At 34.4% G+C, this 19319-nt stretch overlaps 3 protein-coding genes across 7 annotated transcripts; 1 reads left to right on the forward strand and 2 right to left on the reverse strand.

The window, feature by feature from the left end:
* Window positions 1–567: 567 nt before the first annotated feature.
* On the reverse strand, window positions 568–13435 carry LOC106881330 (uncharacterized). Of its 3 annotated transcripts, none has more exons than XM_089355856.1 (2): window positions 13356–13435; window positions 568–2748 (listed from the first exon to the last, which is right to left on the reverse strand). In XM_089355856.1, exon 2 carries the CDS (start codon window positions 2037–2039, stop codon window positions 801–803), a length of 1239 nt encoding a protein of 412 aa, XP_089211982.1. In that variant the 5' UTR covers window positions 2040–2748; window positions 13356–13435; the 3' UTR covers window positions 568–800. The 3 variants fall into 3 exon arrangements, with proteins under 3 accessions (XP_089211982.1, XP_014787166.1, XP_014787163.1); XM_014931680.3 differs by lacking the exon at window positions 13356–13435 and adding an exon at window positions 7464–10172; XM_014931677.3 differs by lacking the exon at window positions 13356–13435 and adding an exon at window positions 6681–7438.
* LOC106881329 (uncharacterized) lies at window positions 10284–13494 on the reverse strand. 2 transcript variants are annotated; one of them, XM_014931676.3, is made up of 2 exons: window positions 13356–13494; window positions 10284–12493 (listed from the first exon to the last, which is right to left on the reverse strand). In XM_014931676.3, the coding sequence occupies exon 2, from the start codon at window positions 12066–12068 to the stop codon at window positions 10806–10808; it is 1263 nt and encodes a 420-aa protein (XP_014787162.1). In that variant the 5' UTR covers window positions 12069–12493; window positions 13356–13494; the 3' UTR covers window positions 10284–10805. The 2 variants fall into 2 exon arrangements, with proteins under 2 accessions (XP_014787162.1, XP_089211981.1); XM_089355855.1 differs by lacking the exon at window positions 13356–13494 and adding an exon at window positions 13257–13346.
* Window positions 13495–13725: 231 nt separating this feature from the next.
* Window positions 13726–18754, forward strand: LOC128248337 (uncharacterized). 2 transcript variants are annotated; one of them, XM_089355867.1, is made up of 2 exons: window positions 13726–13864; window positions 15516–18754. In XM_089355867.1, exon 2 carries the CDS (start codon window positions 15772–15774, stop codon window positions 16882–16884), a length of 1113 nt encoding a protein of 370 aa, XP_089211993.1. In that variant the 5' UTR covers window positions 13726–13864; window positions 15516–15771; the 3' UTR covers window positions 16885–18754. The 2 variants fall into 2 exon arrangements, with proteins under 2 accessions (XP_089211993.1, XP_052825305.1); XM_052969345.2 differs by lacking the exon at window positions 13726–13864 and adding an exon at window positions 14108–14246.
* Window positions 18755–19319: the final 565 nt, after the last annotated feature.

Consider the following 19319-nt stretch of genomic DNA (forward strand, 5'->3'; position numbering starts at 1 on the left):
GCAGCTTAGCCTTTATGTATTCTATTACCCACTTCTTTCTACTCCTTACAAACTCATATTTACTTCACTATTCCATCCTCGTCATATACTGCCTATCTGTGGTCCTGCTCTAATTATGGAATTAGTTCTTGCCTTGCAGCATGTTTTATCAAAATCCAAATCTCTGTTATACTGCAATTCTTTATTAAAAATTTAGATTCCCAATAGATGTTACTAATTATATGAAAAGCTATTTTCAACTTCTACATCCTCTTTTTTCAAGTTATAGTTCTATTCTCAAATTGATAATTTGGAATATTTATTTTATTTTTGAATTGACGTGTTGAATGCAATAACCTGCAAACAAAACCATTTCAGTTAAAGAATAAAAAATCTTACAGTAAATCACCTTTCTTCCAAACTTATTGCATAAAGAACTGATATAGACTATTGCAGCTTAAATTCACAAAGACAAAAGTAATTGAGTCATAATACACAACTGTCAACTGTTTGTAACATCAAAATAGTAACAAATGTGTGTAATCAGATCAGATATTTATGTTAATCCAAAGTGAATTAATAAAGAGGTTTATGAATTTATGTAAAGTTTAACTATACATATTATAACTTCTTTTATTTACACTGATTTTCTACAAAAGAAATGGCCCCATTGAGACAAGTAAGTCCATATTTGTCTGCATTGTAGAAGGTTCAAGTTCAACATTATATCATTATTGCATAGTACTAACTGCCACATAGGAATCCATTGTGGTTTCCTGAAATAATAATTGGTATAATTTATTCAAAGTAATTCTATTTTTTCATGTCTTGTCTTTCATGTGATTTTGTCTATGACTACTCAAACTACAATTCTTAGGGAATGTTTCTCCACATATATCACAATGATATGATTTTTCACCTGTGTGAACACGTCGATGTCGAGTTAAATGTTGATTATCAGAGAAGGTTTTACCACAAATATCACAATAATATGGTTTTTCACCTGTGTGAACACGTACATGTAGTGTCAAATGACTGCTCTGGGAGAACGTTTTGCCACAGATATCACAGTGGTATGGTTTTTCACCTGTGTGAACACGTACATGTAGTGTCAGGTGACTACTTTGAGTGAATGTTTTACCACAGATATCACAGTGGTATGGTTTTTCACCAGTGTGAATGCGCTTATGTTTAGATAATTTACTACTGTCAGAAAATGTTTTCCCACAGATATCACAGTGGAATGGTTTCTCTCCTGTGTGAATTCGTTTATGACTTGTCAGAGTACCATTCTCAGAGAAGGTTTTCCCACAAATATCACAGTGGTATGGTTTCTCTCCTGTGTGAATTCGTTTATGAGTAGTCAGAGTACCATTTTCAGAAAATGCTTTCCCACAGACATCACAATGGTATGGTTTTTCACCAGTGTGAACATATTTATGACTACTCAAATAAGAATTTCGGGAGAATGTTTTTGCGCAAATACCACACTGATATGGTTTCTCTCCTGTGTGAATACGTTTATGAATAGTTAAACTATTACTATGGGAGAATGTTTTGCTGCAAATATCACAGTGATATGGTTTCTCACCTGAGTGAATATATTTGTGTCTGGTCAAATGACCATACTGAGTGAATGTTTTGCCACAAATATCACAGTGATATGGCTTTTCACCAGTATGAATACGTCTATGATTAGTTAAAGTACTACTTTCAGAGAAATTTCTACCACAGATATCACAATGATGTGGTCTCTCACCTGTGTGACTGTATCTATGACTAGTTAAATAATACTTTCGAGAGAATGTTTTATTACAAATATCACAATGAAATGGTTTCTCACCAGTGTGAATATATTTGTGAACAGTTAAACTACTATTATAAGAAAATGATTTACCACAGATATTACAGTGGTATGGTTTCTCAGCAGAATGAACAGCTTGGTGTCGTGTTAAATGACTATATTTAAAGAATGTTTTACCACAGGTTACACATTGATAAATTTTCTCATCTATGTGAATATATTTATGAATAGGTAAAGAATTGCTTTTAGCAATCATTTTACCATAAGTCTCACAATGTTTAAGATTTTGAGCTTGTATGAATTAACTTTTGTTTAAGTATATTATTAGACTGTGTGAATACCTTCCTACAGGCATTGGAGTGTTGAGATTTTTTTTGTATTTACACATGAGATACAACACTAGATTCAGACTGCATTTGATAGTGAACCTTTCTTTCACACAATTTCTCCTCCATAAGTTTCCTCCTTCTTTTATAGTAAATATTTCCTTTTTGTAAATTTAGTTAAATTTCAGATGTCTCATGAAGAAGAATATATATATTATATGAAACTTTCAATAAATACTGAAGATTACAATATATATACTCTAGGTGTAAAAAGTGATGTTTCACAAAGTCTGTAGATGTCTTGGTCATAAAGAAGCAGTTTCAAGATACTTTATTAGGACAATTTTTTTTTTCTTTTTCCTTCAATCTTGGAATTAAAAACAAGCAAGTAAACTGACTCTAGCTTTGAAGAGACACTCAGATATGAAAGACATTACATGTAAACCAAGACAGATATGTTATCAAGTTTATGCTGCAATCCCTTTATAACTATAATTTAAATTTCACAGAAACCTAATCAAGGTTATAAAGAACAGTTAATTGGGTTCCTTGATAATGTCTGTCTTCAATTTTCAAAATCTGACGTATTTCTTGATATATTTTGAATCAGCAATTACCATTTCAATATCACCACAAACTCTGAAATAAAGAACATAAACTAGAAAGGATACTGAAAAGTGAACATGAAGGCTATTAAGCAGGGGAGACTTCAACAGAGACATGAGATGACAGAATAATAATAAAAAGGCTCAGAAAACATCTACATAAGAAAGAGACAATAGAATGGATATGTAGCATAAATGGATGATGTGGTGTGTGGATGGGGACATTAGAAATGAGTTAATAATAAGCTACATACAGATGTCAAAAGAATAGCATAATTAAGGATCATAAACATATAACAATATAAGGCTGGGAAGCTTAGACAAGAATAAGGTCATTGAAATTCCAGTTATAATCACTTCTGATAACAGATCTTTAGTAACAGCTTGATATCAATGTTGAGGTATCAGTATATATGTATAGATGTGTGTGTGTGTGTGTACTAAGAAGTTTCCTTCCTAACCACATAGTTCTGGTTCAGTCACATGGCATGGTACCATGGATAAGCATCTTCTACTATAGTCCCAGGCTGACAAAAGTCTTGGGAGTGCATTTGGTAGTCAGAAACTGAAAGAAGCTCATCATATGTTTATTTATATATGTGTATGTGTGTGTGCATGTGTTACTGTCTCCTTCTTTTGATATTGCATAAAAGTTGTAAATGAGTGTTACTGTCATGCAAGCAGCACTCTTTATTTTCCATATTCCATCAAAACATGTCTGGTGATGGGGAAATATTATCTCACTTGAAAACAGGTAAGGGTTGGTGACAGGAAGGACAGCTGGCCATACAAAACCTGCCTCAACAAATTTCGAGTAACCCATGTAAGCAAAGAAAAAATGGATATTAAAATGGTGAGATGACATATACATATATTTTTACACACACACATATATATGTATGTATATACATGTAGGCATGTTATACACACACACCTGTGTCATTATGACTTTTATATCCACATTCCATGCTGGTATAGGATGAATGAGTCATCACCTTCCAAATCAGTTCTTATTTGGAGTTACTGCCCTCACAGATGGGTCAGGAGATTATGTCTCACTTGTACATTCCATTTTTGACATGGCTTCTATGGCTGTATGTTGCTATTCCTAACACTAACCACTTTGCTGAGTGTATTGGAATTATTTTATCAAAGCACCAACTCAAGGGAGGTTGTGATGCCCTCATCCAGATTAAAGAGTTTTCTCAACCCTGAATTGTCTCTACCCTTTTGTCATCCACTTTACAGAATGTACTAGCATATTTTACCATAGTACAAGCCTTGATGAGGTTGCAACGTACAAGGCTAAAGAGTCCTCACTACCCAACAATGTTTCTGCTCACTCAAGGTAATATGATCAAGAGGGTAAATAGGACAGAGGAAGAACAATGGTGAATGAAAGAAGAGAGCAAGAATACATAAAAGGAAACAGAATATGAGGAAATAATGGAAGAAAGAGAATGATGGCAGCTACATGTTTGCTTGTGTGAGACAAAATAAGAGACAAAATAAGAGACAAAGATATAGAGAAAGAGAGACTGAGTGGTTGAAAGTAATAGAGATGGGTGGTGGTAAGAGAAAATGATGAATAGTAAGAGAAAGTGGTATAGTGAGGAAGTAGTAATAACTAATGACAAAAAATGATGGTAGTAAGTATTGGTTATGATCTAACATAATCCTTTACAAATAAGTATGTTGAAAAGAGAGAGAGAGAGAGAGAGAGGTTGAATGATAAGGATGGAGAGAGGTTTTGAATCTGCTTGTTATCCAGACAGCCTGGCACTGTGAATGGAAAAGATGCTCAGTGTCAGAGAAATTAGATGGTTGGATAGAACCATTGCTATCTTTAGTCATACTTGCTGCATAGTACAATGAATAGAAGGAAAGAGTGAATGATAGAGTTGAGAGAATAAAAAAGTGATGGGACACATTAGGCAAGAGAACAAAAATCTAGGTATATTATCTCTCCCAATTTCCTTCATTCATTCCATTTTAATACTTGCTCTGCCTTGCCTTTATGGGTATTCCCCAGCACCAAATCTTGCAACACAGTTTCTTCTTATATCCATCAAGAGGCTGAACATATTGAGGTCAGTTTTCACCACTTCATCTCATATCTTCTTAGGTCATTCTCGTCCACAAGTTCAATTCGCTAAGAGTGCTCTGCTTTGTACAGCTGCCACCCTCCATATACATCACATGCCTGCCCCAGAGTAAGCTTTATCGTTGCCTCTTATTCTCAGATTTTCTTTCATACACACTAACATTACACATCTAGAAAATCAAGTTTGCTTCATCTCTTTCTGGCCATCTCAAATCGTCTCTATTTAAGAACCACGTCTAGCAATTGTGCAGCATCACAGTTTGTATACAAGTACCATACAATCTACCTTTTACTTTGAAAGGGAAATACCACTTTGTTTACCAGGGGATGTAATAGCTCACTGACCTTTTTCCAATTTGTTTTTACTCAGGTTGTTGCACTTTTGAAACCACCACCTCCATTATATATTAGGTCACCGAAGTAAAAAAAAAAAAAAAAACAACTTCTTCTAGGGTGCTATTTGGACATTTGAAAGTCTGTTTCACATGTGTACTTGTGTTTACATGTATGCTAAATTCGTTGCTGAGCTTATTGCTGACTGTACTTTTGTACATGGCTTGTGAGTCTTACAAGTCATTCATCATTTGCGAGCTTCTTCAACAATCAGCAAATAACAGTGTGGAACCCTTCGTTAGCAACCACTGGATTACAAAAATTGAACCCAGTTATAGATCTTCTATAATGGAATAAGGAGATACGAGCTGTGTTTGACAACGAAAGTGAACACAACAATGACAAAATATACGTAGATGAGTGCTAAAGCATCATATGAAGGAAACGTAGATCCAATGGGTCTTTATTTACATTTTACATGAATATATAATTCATGAAGAATTCGATGACAAAAGTTAAAAATAAATATATTCAGCAATCTATTATTTAACTAGAAGTTACTGCAGACGTTCTTTTTATTCCGTGCACCCTACACTGTCCTCCCCCATACACCAGCAGATATGGTATAAAAAATGATTCGAATACAGAATTGGAATACTTTGTGATGCAAGCTGGAAACAATACTGCTATCATTACGAGGAATGGGATTGGATCTTTGCTTCATACAGACCAAATTAAGCCTAAACGTAGTCACTTTAAACACTAGCGTAGCTAGTGGGGGCGGTAGGGGCTGCACTTTTGGGTTCTGCTGTAGGCAATGTGTTTTTTGTGGGGTCCGGGGGCGGCAAACGGAAGCGCCGCCCCGGGCGGCACACACACTAGCAAGCTAGGATAATGACAAGAATGGCAACAATACTAATTTTTCTGGTAGTGCCCCTCTTGGTATGAGAAGCACCTGTGGTAGTGACGAGGAACACCGGGATAGAAAATGTGAAAGAAATCGTAGGAATACTCGATCTATATGTGGATAAAGACCGGGAAATATGAAGATGTTAGCATAATAAAACCAAAAACGATGGCTTGCCTAATTATATATTATGTTAACAAGTCTGGGCAGAGATAAGAGACGAGAAACTACAAACAACGTAGGGAACAAACAATGGTTTTAATTGCTTTGGGATTATTACCAATACTGATGTCTTTCGATAAAGTGACGATAATTAAGTACAATAACACGATAAACCAAAATATATACACAGATATCTCGTCAAAATTGAAACTGCTTTAACTGGGAAAACATTGTGACAATACGTTACAATTAATGACAAATACTTCAATGTCATTATTAGTAAATAGTTTCTTAAACTGAGCGTCACCAATGCTTATTTTTAAATAGAAATTAAGCCTGCATGTAAATAACATCTCAGAATTAATACATACTGAGGGTGGTTCAAAGATGTTTGCACTAAAACATATTCAATAATTAGCTACTGATAATAGATTAACTTATTGTTTTCTTTGTGTCTTACCTCATTCTTTGATGCCACAGTATTGATAGGTGAAATAAATATATAGGTATTAACAGACATAATACACTTCTTAGATATTCTTTTAGCTTAATTCACTTGTTTCACAGAAAACCGTGATCAATCTATCGAATAATAAGCCATACTTTCGTAAAAATAATTCTGCATAACTACAGATTTCGGTTTTCGGATACAGAGATTCCGGAAAATTGCCAAAAATCAGAAGTTTGAAATTTCTATTGAACTAAAATTTTTTTGGTGAAATACGTAGAAAAATACGGAGATTATGATTCTGAAAAAAAAAAATTTTGTAAAATTTCAATTTTTCAAAAATAAATACCCCCACATCATATCCCGGAATCATTGGAATTTGTTTTTTTGCATTGAATGAATTCCGGTGATCTACTATGCTACAAAACCCTTTTTTTTAGGCTCGGAAAACGGGGTGAGGTGGGGTGGAAGCCTCGGAAACTTCACCCCCACCCCCATTTTCAAATATTTTTTGCTATTTCTTTCTTTTCCCATAATTCTAGATAACATTTTGCAGAAATACGTTTTCGAGAGAGTGTGGATTACATTAGATTGAAAATTCAAAGAAGTTTGAAATGAATATATGAAAATGCAGAGGTTATAGAAGTTAGAGTGTGTACAGTTTTTGCATGTATGTGTGAAACGAAGTATAATATTAAGGCACTTTTTTGCCAATATTAAAACAAAAATATCTCCTGCCCATCTTGGCATAACTACAGGGTTTTACCTCTAGTTATGCCAATATCTTTTTCTTACCTCTTAAAATCACTGGATATAATAATCCCAGATTGTAAAATAAATTTCCAATTTTTGGCGCCGAAATGAGTTTCATTTTTGTGTGGAGAGAGAGAGAGAATGAGTGCAATAAAGAGAGAGAGAGAGAGAGAATGAGTGCAATAAAGAGAGAGAGAGAGAGAGAGAATGAGTGCAATAAAGAGAGAGAGAGAGAGAGACAGAGAGACAGAAAGAAAAAGAGAGTGAGTGGGTGATGAGGTTTACCCAAACATTTGACAAGACAACACGTGCTCACGGAAATTACCGAGTAGTACGTTTATAGAATTCGAGTCAATACTAAATTACGCCCATGTTTATTATAGAGATCATGTAACGAATTATACTTTACACTGTTATATTTAACTGTGCGTGTATATTCCTTATCTTTGCTTCTGGTGTCTTCTGCCTTTCTATTAGAAACGTTTACCTGGGAATTTACTTAAAGTGAAAAAAAAAAAGATCGTATGCAACAGTTAAGTCGTCATAATAACATATTTCTGTATACCAGACCTTTAGCTGTTATTTTTAGCACAACGAGTTTTCTGGTGAGGGCGTCATTTGCCTTCGTTGTCTGGACTTCTGTAGAAATCTACGGATGCACAAAACAGAAAAGGAAACAAATATGGACGACTTGTTCCAAAACACTCCCGAATGGGGAACAGTTCTCAGAAATAACCCCCAATTGTTTTCCCCTAAAATCCTTATATCCTAGGAATCTAAATAGTCCGAGGTATATTTGTAGAGAATTTCTATAAAAAATTTCCATTTTCCTTAAAGTTAAAATGAATTGAAGTGGACTCCAGTGAATTTTCCGAAATTCTCCCCCTCCTAAAACACTCTCCCACAAAAAAAAAATTATATATTCGGAATCTACATGATATAATACATATTCGTAGAAAATTTCATTAAAAAATATCCATTTTTCTGAAAGTTATGATCACCCAAAGTCTGTGGGGTGGGGGCAGAAATTTAGTTCTGCCAAGAATTCTCTTTAAACACATAGGTTGCCTTTGGTCTCAGACAAATTTCAAGATCCTGCATATTTAATTCTCAACTTAAGCATCTTTTAATTCTATTTCCTTTTTATTGCAAAATAAAATAAAGCTTTTTTACTCGTGGTCTTGCTAACCACGAATAGCACTATTTCAAACTTCTTGGGAATGATCGGCATGATGTAATTCAGAAGTTAATCAGTGACACCATCATGCATTTCTAGCTTGAACTGTGAAACTGCTTTAGTGGCTTGGTTACTCTTTAACAAACTGAAACCCAGGCTGAAAACAAGTAGCACAATTTTAAGCATCACATGTAAAGATTAACAACTCAAGAATTCAGGTTTACCAGGAATAAGCAAAAGGATTGGACATCAGACTGCACTACAGAATTCATTGAGAGTTCTAATTGTGCTTGGACACCATTAACTATCAGCTACTCAAAAGACAAACAATTCATTTTGTCTATGCTGTCGGCAATGAATACTGGTATACTGTTGCTCTGGACATGAAACAAATAGCTCCTGTTGAGGATTCATGAAAACTGCACCAACTTAAGTCAACTGTGAAGGGCTACATATCAACAAAAAAACAATTCTTGGTATTCAAGGTGTAGTTATTTTGAATTTTGATGAACATCACAGTCAAAGATGTGACCATTTTATGACCCTACTCAACTATGATTTGTTCATAGATACCATTCTTTACATATTATCTGAGTGCCTAAAACATAAAGGTGTGCAAATCTAACCACAAACTTCGGAACAAGGCCCCAGGTGTTGATGGTTTGTCTGGTAAGATCCTCACAAATTGTTTCAATGTCTTGGTTTCCTGGTTGCATTGTGTAATCACTTGCATCTAGGAACAGGAGACTTAAAATCTCTCCCACAAGACTGGAGTGACACAGGCTTCCTCTCTTTCTTTAAGAAGGATGATACATATTCTTGCAACAACTAATGAGGCATCACAGCCAAGATATTCATTGTCCTTCTGCGACAAAATTTCTTCATGAGCATCAACACAGAGCACAAAATCAGTACAAAAATCTTTGCTGACGCTCCATGTTTTGGATTTTGTGTCAAATTCTGATGTTTGTTGTCATTGATAGAGTGATTCTTTTCAAGAGCTCTTTCTCAAAAGATACCTCCCTTGGTTTTGGTGATGCATTCTGCTGTTCACAAAACAAAGTCATTTCTGATGTTACACCAGACTCATTTTCAGAATGACCTAAATGGTAAGGTAGACAGCTGAAAAGAGAATTAATATGATCAAATTGGATCTTGAATCAATGTATAGCATCTGCCATTAGAATCATGACTGGCATCAAGCATATGTGATTGCATAGCATGGTCAGCTTCTGTGGATTCAGTTAAGTTTTATTTATATATATATATATAAGTTTGTGTCTCCTTGCCATTAACATAGCATATTTGTAAATGAGTGTCAGTCAGTGTCATTCATTTTCCCTATTCAGCAAAAAACTTATATGGCCATGGAAAAATATTTGCTTAGAAACAAGTGAGGGTTGGTGACAGGAAGGGTATCTGGCCATCATAAGATCTGCCTCAACAAACTCATGCAAACATACACAAGTGCACATTAAAAATGATAATGATGATCTATAATAGTTTAAATGCAGTAATCTGCAAGGGAACTCTTTTCAATTAAGACCTGACTTTTACAGTAAATCACCCTTCTTCCAGCTACACAAACTTACTATACTGGAAATAACTGATAAAAGATATACTTTGTAGATTATTGCAACTTCAATTTAAAATCACAAAAGTAATTCCATAACGAAACACAGCTATCATCAGCTCATAACATTTTAATAGCGACAAATGTCTGTAAGCAGATAAAATATTAAAATTTAATTATAAAATACATCAATTTTATTTGTTATTTAAATAAATGGTCCGTCCCATTTACACATGTAAATCTATATACACTTATTTAATCATGCTGAAGAATGTTCTGGAAATTCTCCAGATTGTGTTGGAGAGAGTAAAAAAAGAAATTGTAGTTTGTAAACATTGCAAATCAGAAAGATTATTTTTTTATTAATCAGTGTATGAAAAATTTTATTGAAAATTTTCTTAACTATGTAAAATATTTGGGTGATATACAAAACAAATTGTTTTAGAAAGTTAACAGTTAATAAAAATTACAACACACTGATTTATAACCTTTTGCAAATGTTACAAAATATTCTCAAATAATTCAAGTAACATTATATAAACATGGCATTCATTAATTTTCTGTGATGTTCTTTAAACATTCACGGTATTAATTCCATTATGTCATAAAGTAATAATTTTACAAATTCTTTTAATTATTTCCCTTGTTTTACAGTTTGGTTTTCATGTGCTTTTTGTTTGTGATTAGTCAAAATTTTATTCTTAGAGAAAGTCCTACCACAGATGTTGCAGCGATATGGTTGCACACCAGTGTGAACAGGTCTGTGGCGAGTTAAATGCTGATTATCAGAGAATGTTTTACCACAAATATCACAACTGTATGGTCTCTCACCTGTGTGACCACGTATATGAATCTTTAAATGTGTATTCTGAGAGAATGTTTTACCACAGATATCACAGTGGTATGGTTTCTCACCAGTGTGAACCCGTACATGTTGAGTTAAATGAACATTCTGAGAGAATGTTTTTCCACAGGTTTTACAGTGGTATGGTCTTTCACCTGTGTGGATGCGTATATGATTAGTTAACCTACTACTACGCGTGAATGTTTTCCCACAAATATCACAGCGGTATGGTCTAATTCCTATGTGAGCTTGTTTGTGACTAGCCAAAGTATAATATGCAGAGAAGGCTTTCCCACAGATATCACAATGGTATGGTTTCTCACCAGTGTGAGTACGTCTGTGAACAGTCATGTTACCTCTTCCAGAGAATGTTTTCCCACAGACATCACAACAGTGTGGCTTTTCACTGGTGTGAATGTATTTGTGAACATTTAAATTAGAACTTCGGGCGAATGTTTTACTACATATACCACACTGATATGGTTTCTCACCTGTATGAATACGTATGTGACGAGTTAAGCTGTCAGTCTGAGAGAATGTTTTCCCACAGATATCACAGTGAAATGGTTTCTCACCTGAGTGAATATATTTGTGTCTACTCAAATGATTTAGCTGAGTGAAACTTCTCCCACAAATATCACAGTGATATGGTTTTTCACCAGTATGAATACGTCTATGATTAGTCAAAGTACTGCGGACAGAAAAGGTTTTGTCACAGATATCACAGTGGTGTGGTTTCTTGCTTCTGTGAGTCAGTTTGTGTCTAGTCAAATATGAATTCTGAAGGAATACTTTACCACAAATTAAGCATTCAAAATCTTTCTGATCTGACTGAACACCCTTTGAGAATAAACGAGTTTTTGCAATTGCTTTGCTGTAAATTTTTTTAACCTTAAAGCTTGTAAGCAGTACATTGGACTGTGTGAATGTTTTCTTATGAATGTCAAAGGGACATGATTGCTTTTCTACATCTACATATACCAGATTAGATATGTCATTGGATTCAGGCTGTGTTTGATCGTAAACCTGGTTTTCACAAAGCTTTTCTTCCATAATTTTCTTCTTTCTTCAATAATATACTTTTAAAAAAAAGTAGATTAATTTATAATGTTCAATGAAGGTAAGCAAATTCTATGAAACTTCTTAAATACTAAAGTTAGAATGAATTTTCTTTTACAATAAAAGTTGAGATTTCACAAAGTCTGAAGATATCTCCTTCATAAGGAAATAATTACAAGATATTTTATTAGGACAGTTTCATTTCCTAGAGTTCAATATTGCAAACAAAAATCAGCAGGTAAGCAGACTCCAGTTCTCAAGATCCACACTGATATGAAAAGATATTACAGATAAACCAAACTGAATCTTCATGTTCTGTCTCTGTTACAATCTATTGTGTTCTTGATAATGATAATCTTCTGTTTTCAAAATCAAATTTCTTGATATCAGCAATTACTATTTCAGTATCTACACAAATCCTGAAGTGAAGAATATAATGATATAATGTAGAACGGACGTTATCTACAGAGGACAGACACATATAGTGGAAACAAATGAAAATTTTGAAAGGAAAAAAAATACAGGGATAATAGATTTAGACGAGCAGAATATTTTTTATTAGTGTTAAAATATAGAAAGTTTAGAGTAATAGTATGTATACACAGATTGATTTAAATGTCTTTATATCCACCTATCCATGCTAACAGAACCACCTCTGCTTACTACAAGAGAGCCTATGTGTGATTAATGAATGCGAGAAATAGTAGCCAAATATTCCTGGAATTACAACCTGTCTTGAAAATGAAATGTAGCTTGAGAAAAAGCTATGTCCAAAAGTAGGGTGGCGTGTTATAGAAACCTAGTTCAAACTCGCTCACTTTCATGTTGTTTCAATGTCTTGTTTAAATAAAGTAGAAACAAATTCTTTGTTAAAGGAATGTTCTGTTTTCAGAATGTCTCTAGATAGGATTTCTAATATGGCACTTTTCCTGTCGTATCATAGAATAGTTAATACATGTTAACACAAAAGCTATTAAAGGTAGTTATCTTTTTCGTTCGTACGACCTGGTTTGGTTTGAATTTTCAACATTAATGTAGTTTTACCTGCTAGTTATGAAAATCACATTGGTTTTTTTTTTTTTTACATTATTTAAAAATGAAAATGTTACAACCCTTTAAAATTCGAAATTTTTGTTAGTTTTAGCCAATAGAGATTAAACATAAATGTAAATAACATCTCACCATTAATACATATCACGGATTGTTACAACAAAGATATTTGCACGAGAAATACTAAAATACCCTGTTTAGCAATTAGCTATTGACAATAGATCAACTTACTGTTTTCCTTCCGTATTTTCATATTATTTGATGCAATAATATTTAGAAATGAAGTGAAATCCAACATTTTGTTCCTTAATAAAGAGCTGATGAATGTATCATTAGCCGCTTTTTCGTAAAAATATTTTACAGGGCAATGAAATGGCAGAATTGTTCGACTGTTGGTAAAAATGCGTTGCACCATTCGTTTCGGGTCTTTAAACGTTCTGAGTTCAAGTTCCACCGACGTCAACTTAGCCTTACATCGTTTTCGGCTATGGAGATTCCGATTCTGAAAAAAAAAAAAAAAAAAAAAACTGGCAAAAATCGCAACTTCAAAATTTAAATTCCATTCACCGCACATTTCTTTATTTTTCACTTTTTCAAAAACTTTTTTGGGCGAAATACCTAGAAAAATACGGAGATTATGATTCTGAAAAAAAAATTCTGCTAATGTCGCTGGCCATTATCCGTAGCAATGCCTTTATTATTTATGTCTGCAGGCGCATTTGAATACACCGTTCGGACTGGTGTGTACAGCCTTTTTCTACCTCCCCTCCCATTTTCTTTCGTTGCCGAATTCACTTTTTCTCTTCTTTGTTTCCTTGTTGAAGGAATCTAGGGGTTGCTGTTTGGATGGTTGATTTCTATTTTCACTTATATATTTCTAAAGCGAAAGATCGCCTGAATTTTTCGATGATATAATTTTTTTACGAAAGAAAACTTAGTAATGTCAAGATAAAGATTTATCGCTTGAATTATTCTGACAACGAAGGTGTCCAAATGTTTATAATTTCTATCAACTTCATTAGCTCCTTCTGTCCGTCAGTGTTATACGAAAGGCAAAAAGAACTATTACACTAAGTGACGAGAAATTACATAAGCCTAACTATCAACAGACTGTATTTTCGGGTATTTATTATCTTTTTTAGTTTCTTTCCCTAAACATTTGTAACTAATTTTTTTCTTTATATTTTGCCGATTCCACAAGTTTCTTTCTTACACGCACACACACACACACACACAGATAAGCATACCAAAATTACTTGGGTTTAACTCAGGATAATCTTCAAACTGTAGGTGCTTGTGTAAAGAACTTTCCATTATGTGCATTTTTTTGTTTCTTTTAATATATTTCTGAACTTCAAACAGCGAGTTAGAACATGCTTGGGGAAATCCGTAAACTTCTATTAATCGTATAATATATCCTGAATCTCGAGAATTAGTTATTTTTAATCAAATCCTTGTGACTTGAGAGTGTTAATACAACATAGGTACGCCATACAGCCACTTTACTGGCACTCTGCGGATTACGACGACGAGTGTTCCGGTTGATCCAATCAATGGAATAGCCTGCTTGTGAAATGAATGTGCAAGTAGCTGAGTACTCCCCAGACACGCGTACCCTTAACGTAGTTCTCAGGGAGACTCAGCGTGACACAAAATGTAACAAGGCTGGCCGTTTGAAGCACAGGAACAACTCATTTTTTTTGCCAGCTGAGTGGACTGGAGCAACGTGAAATAAAGCGTCTTGCTCAAGGACACAACTTGTCGCCATAAATCGAATTCGTAATCTTACGATCGTGAGCCGAATACACTAACCACTAAGCCATGCGCCTTCACTACACATCCACTGGACACCTGGGAAAGACACATAGTGCTAGGCTTACACTCACCTGTGACATGAGTATGTTCATTAGTTTGTGTTTGAATCATGCATGGCAGGGTTAGGACTCCTTGCCAAATTCAACATTTTTAGTTTTACCTTCTTAGAATTAGAGTACATAATCTATTATATGAACATTCCGAGACATTTCATAGCCAAACGGCACAAATTTGCTAATGGGACAGGACACCGGGACATATAGTATCTCTCTCTCCCGCTACGAAAGCAAATTTCTCATTTGTAAATTTGCAACAAATATGTTATGTTTCTAAATATTATCAACACTGTTGCAATCTACTCCATTGAAGGCCTATCTTTACAAAATTTCATTTAAAAAATGTCTATTTTTCAGAAAGTTATTGCCTGACACCAAGCCTCGTATATGCCCTCATTATGCACCACTATGTTAACTCCCTCTCTTTATACAATGTAAAGCATGATTAGAGAAATCAATCAACCAACAATTATTTGGCTGTTATATAGAGATTTTGTCTATTTTTTAATTTTTATTTCAGATTTTCTGTTGACATTGAGAGAACATCAACCAATGTATGAAATTTTAAAGACTGCAGAATTACATTATCATCAAGAAAGCTTGTGACAGTTTATCTAACTATGATTAAATTTCATTAATAATTGTGGTGTTGATTGGAAATATATTGGTTAGATGGTGATGGTCATATTGGAGAAAATTTGACATTACACCAGAACTATATTTTTGTTGTGTCTGATATCTGCTTCTTCTTTGAAATATTGGCAAAAGAGTAAATTATGGATGGGAAACTGTGTAGGAGTGAGGTTCATGGTGAAAAACACCCTGATAATCTTTGTGTATCTAATCAAACAATGTACATTGAAAAGAAATCAAATCTCAGTAGTAACAACGGTAAAATATTTGCACAAAGAACTAATACCTCAAAACATAAGATACTCAACACTAGCTCACTCCGTTACCAATGTGAAATTTGTGGTAAACGATTCCTAATAAAAAACTTTTTGTCTTTACATAAATGTATTCACACTTCAGATAAACTCTATCACTGTGACACCTGTGATAAAACATTCTCTGAGAGAAGTCAGTTAATTTGTCATATATGTTTCCACATTGGTGATGGATTATACAACTGTAATATTTGTGGTAAAACATTCCTTGCGAGAGGCAAATTAAATCGTCACAAACGGATTCACACGGGTGAGAAACCATATTACTGTGATATCTGTGGCAAAACATTCTGTGGGAATAGTAATTTGACTAGTCATAAATGTGTTCATACAGGGAAGAAAGCGTACCACTGTGATATTTGTGGTAAGTCATTCTCTCACAATAGTGCTTTGACTTGTCATAAACGTATTCACACAGGGGAGAAACCCTATCACTGTGATATCTGTGGTAAAACATTCTCACATACTAGTGGTGTAACATGTCATAAACGTATTCACACTGGTGAAAAACCATACCACTGTGATATTTGTAATAAAACATTCTCCCACAACAGCGGCTTAACGTGTCACAAACGTATACACTCAGGTGAGAAACCATACCATTGTGATATCTGTGGGAAAAATTTCTTTCAAAGTGGTAAATTAACAATCCATAAACGTCTTCACACAGGTGAGAAACCCTATCACTGTGAAACCTGTGGTAAAACATTCTCACGACATGATAGCTTAAACATTCACCAACGTTTCCATACAGGTGAAAAACCATATCACTGTGATATCTGTGGGAAAGCATTCTCTCAGAATACTCATTTGACTAGTCACAAACGTATTCATACTGGTGAAAAGCCATACTGCTGTGATATTTGTGGTAAAACATTCTCTCATAGTGGAATTTTATCAAATCATAAACACATTCACACTAGACATAAAGCATGGCACTAAAATATAACCTATGGTAAACATTGCCTCAGAATAGTAATTTAGCAAAGACCTGAACGGAAGATGAATCATAAAAGTTTGAACCAAAGAGAGAGCCTCTATGCAACAAAATTTCTTTTAAATCATACACTATTGTCTTTAGAAAAGATACATTGAATGCTGTAATCTGAAATGAACTATGTCTATAAGCAATAAACTTGTTTCACTTATTCAAACAATGTCCTTAAATATTATATTTGTCAGGAGTGGAGGCGCAATGACCCAGTGGTTAGGGCAGCGGACATAGGATCGCGGTTTCGATTCCCAGACCGGGCATTGTGAGTGTTTATTGAGCAAAAACACCTAAAACTCCACGAGGCTCCGGCAGGAGATGGTGGCAAACCCTGCTGTACTCTTTCTCTCACTCTTACTTCCTGTTTCCGTTGTGCCTGTAATTCAAAGGGTCAGCTTTGTCACACTGTGTCACGCTGAATATCCCTGAGAACTACGTTAAAGGTACACGTGTCTGTGGAGTGCTCAGCCACTTGCACGTTAATTTCACGAGCAGGCTGTTCTGTTGATCGGATCAACTGGAACCCTCGACAACGTAAGCGACGGAGTGCCAACAACAACAACAACAATTTGTCAGGTTGATCATGATAATTAGGTAGAAGTGAGTGGTAAAGGTAAGAGGCTGTGTTCTACATGAATTACCCATCAATTAATGTTTTGCAGTTCATATATTTATTAATCAATTAATTGTATTTACATATATACAATGTATAAATTGTAATAAAAGTATGTTTTGTGATATTTAAAGTTTTAAACTGCGTAAGATGAAAATAATACTTTAGTTGATAGTGTTATGTATGATAACTGTACATAGTATAAACAGAGCAAGGCTAGTAATTATATGGAAAGATATTTGCATGTATATAAATATGTATGCCAGCATTACAACCCAAGTTTGATAACCTTTTGCTTGTTATTGCAAAAAACAAGTAGAAGAAAGTGAGAGCATCTCTTATGGAACTGAGTAACAGAATTTTGTGTAGCACCAAAGGTTCAATATTCCAACTTTAAATAACATTGAGCAAAACTTTTAGAAATACAATTTGGCAGGAATTCACAGTTGTCTTTAAAGTCTACTGCCTTACTGGTTACATTGCTTGCTGAAATTGGTTGAAAAAAATTCCTGTAGTCATTCATGCCTTTTAAGTTTTCAGAGCTGGTCATGCCTGGTCTGAATATAGGTGGAATCCTCATTGCACATTTAATAAATTGAGATTGTATTGTACTGACAGAGTCCATTTTGTGAACATTGGAACCATCACCAAACATGAATAAATTATATCACAAAACAAGCAACATATCCATGTCCTGTCTATTACATTGGTTTTTCACACATAAAAACACTGCATGATAAATCATGTAAAATGTATGATATATATGCAAATCTGCATGTTAGTTGCTTCATATTCAGTTATAATTATGCTAAGTACCATAGGCCTGACGGCAGAAGACCATTAAGTTGTCAATGGAAGCAGCAGAGGTTGCCTCAAAGTGGCAGTGAATTAGAAGATGTGAACCCTGGGAGGGTTAGTGCTAATAGGACAAAAGCTGGGGCTTGATCAACTCTGGCTGGTGGGCTTGATTGTTGAAAGACCTGGAACATCCAATGGTCTCTGGAAACATCACTGATGATGTGTTCAAGTACATCAAAGGATAATGTAGGGTAAAGTTATAGGTCTACTCTTTGTCCAAATTAGTGGCTTTTCTCCAATATCATCACCTTCATGGTTTTATTTTAACATTTAAAAGAAAATTTATATATATATTTTTTTTCGTGTTTAAAACTGTTGGACAATAAAACATAAACTCTGTCTATCTCAAACCAATTGTATGTGTTGCTTAGCAGTTTTAGACCAGGTGTCATTACTTCCTTCCATTGTCTATGTCAATTCATGACTCTTTTTGATCACCCTACATAACCATAATTGTGTGATTAACAACTTTACTTTCTTACCATATCATTCTGTGTTTGATCCTACTATGTGGCACGTAATGCAGGTATCTCCTACCAGTTTCAGGTTAACCGTGAAACATGTCAGATGACCTAATGGATAAAGTAGCAAATATCAAGTTGAGATGTTGGTGATTCATGCAGTTGTAATATTTATTCTCAACTTCCTAAAGTAGTTGATTTATATATATATGTAATTGCTGCTGTATTGATTTCTGTGAAAATATAACTTCACTACTTAGAACCATTTTTACAGTTCTTTCTGTCAGAGTTGAACTTTTGTGAACATTGTTCCAGAAGCCTCTATGACATTGTGATTTAGAATTAGTGTCAAGGTAATTTTTAACCTGGCCTAAACTATGAATTTGTTGTTTTGAAAAGTATTACTGTTTGAAAATGTGTAGTGGTTACATTTTCAACTGATTTAGAATGGATG

This window comes from Octopus bimaculoides, chromosome 7, assembly GCF_046866305.1.
Source record: "Octopus bimaculoides isolate indiv1 chromosome 7, ASM4686630v1, whole genome shotgun sequence".
NCBI classification, from domain to species: domain Eukaryota; kingdom Metazoa; phylum Mollusca; class Cephalopoda; order Octopoda; family Octopodidae; genus Octopus; species Octopus bimaculoides.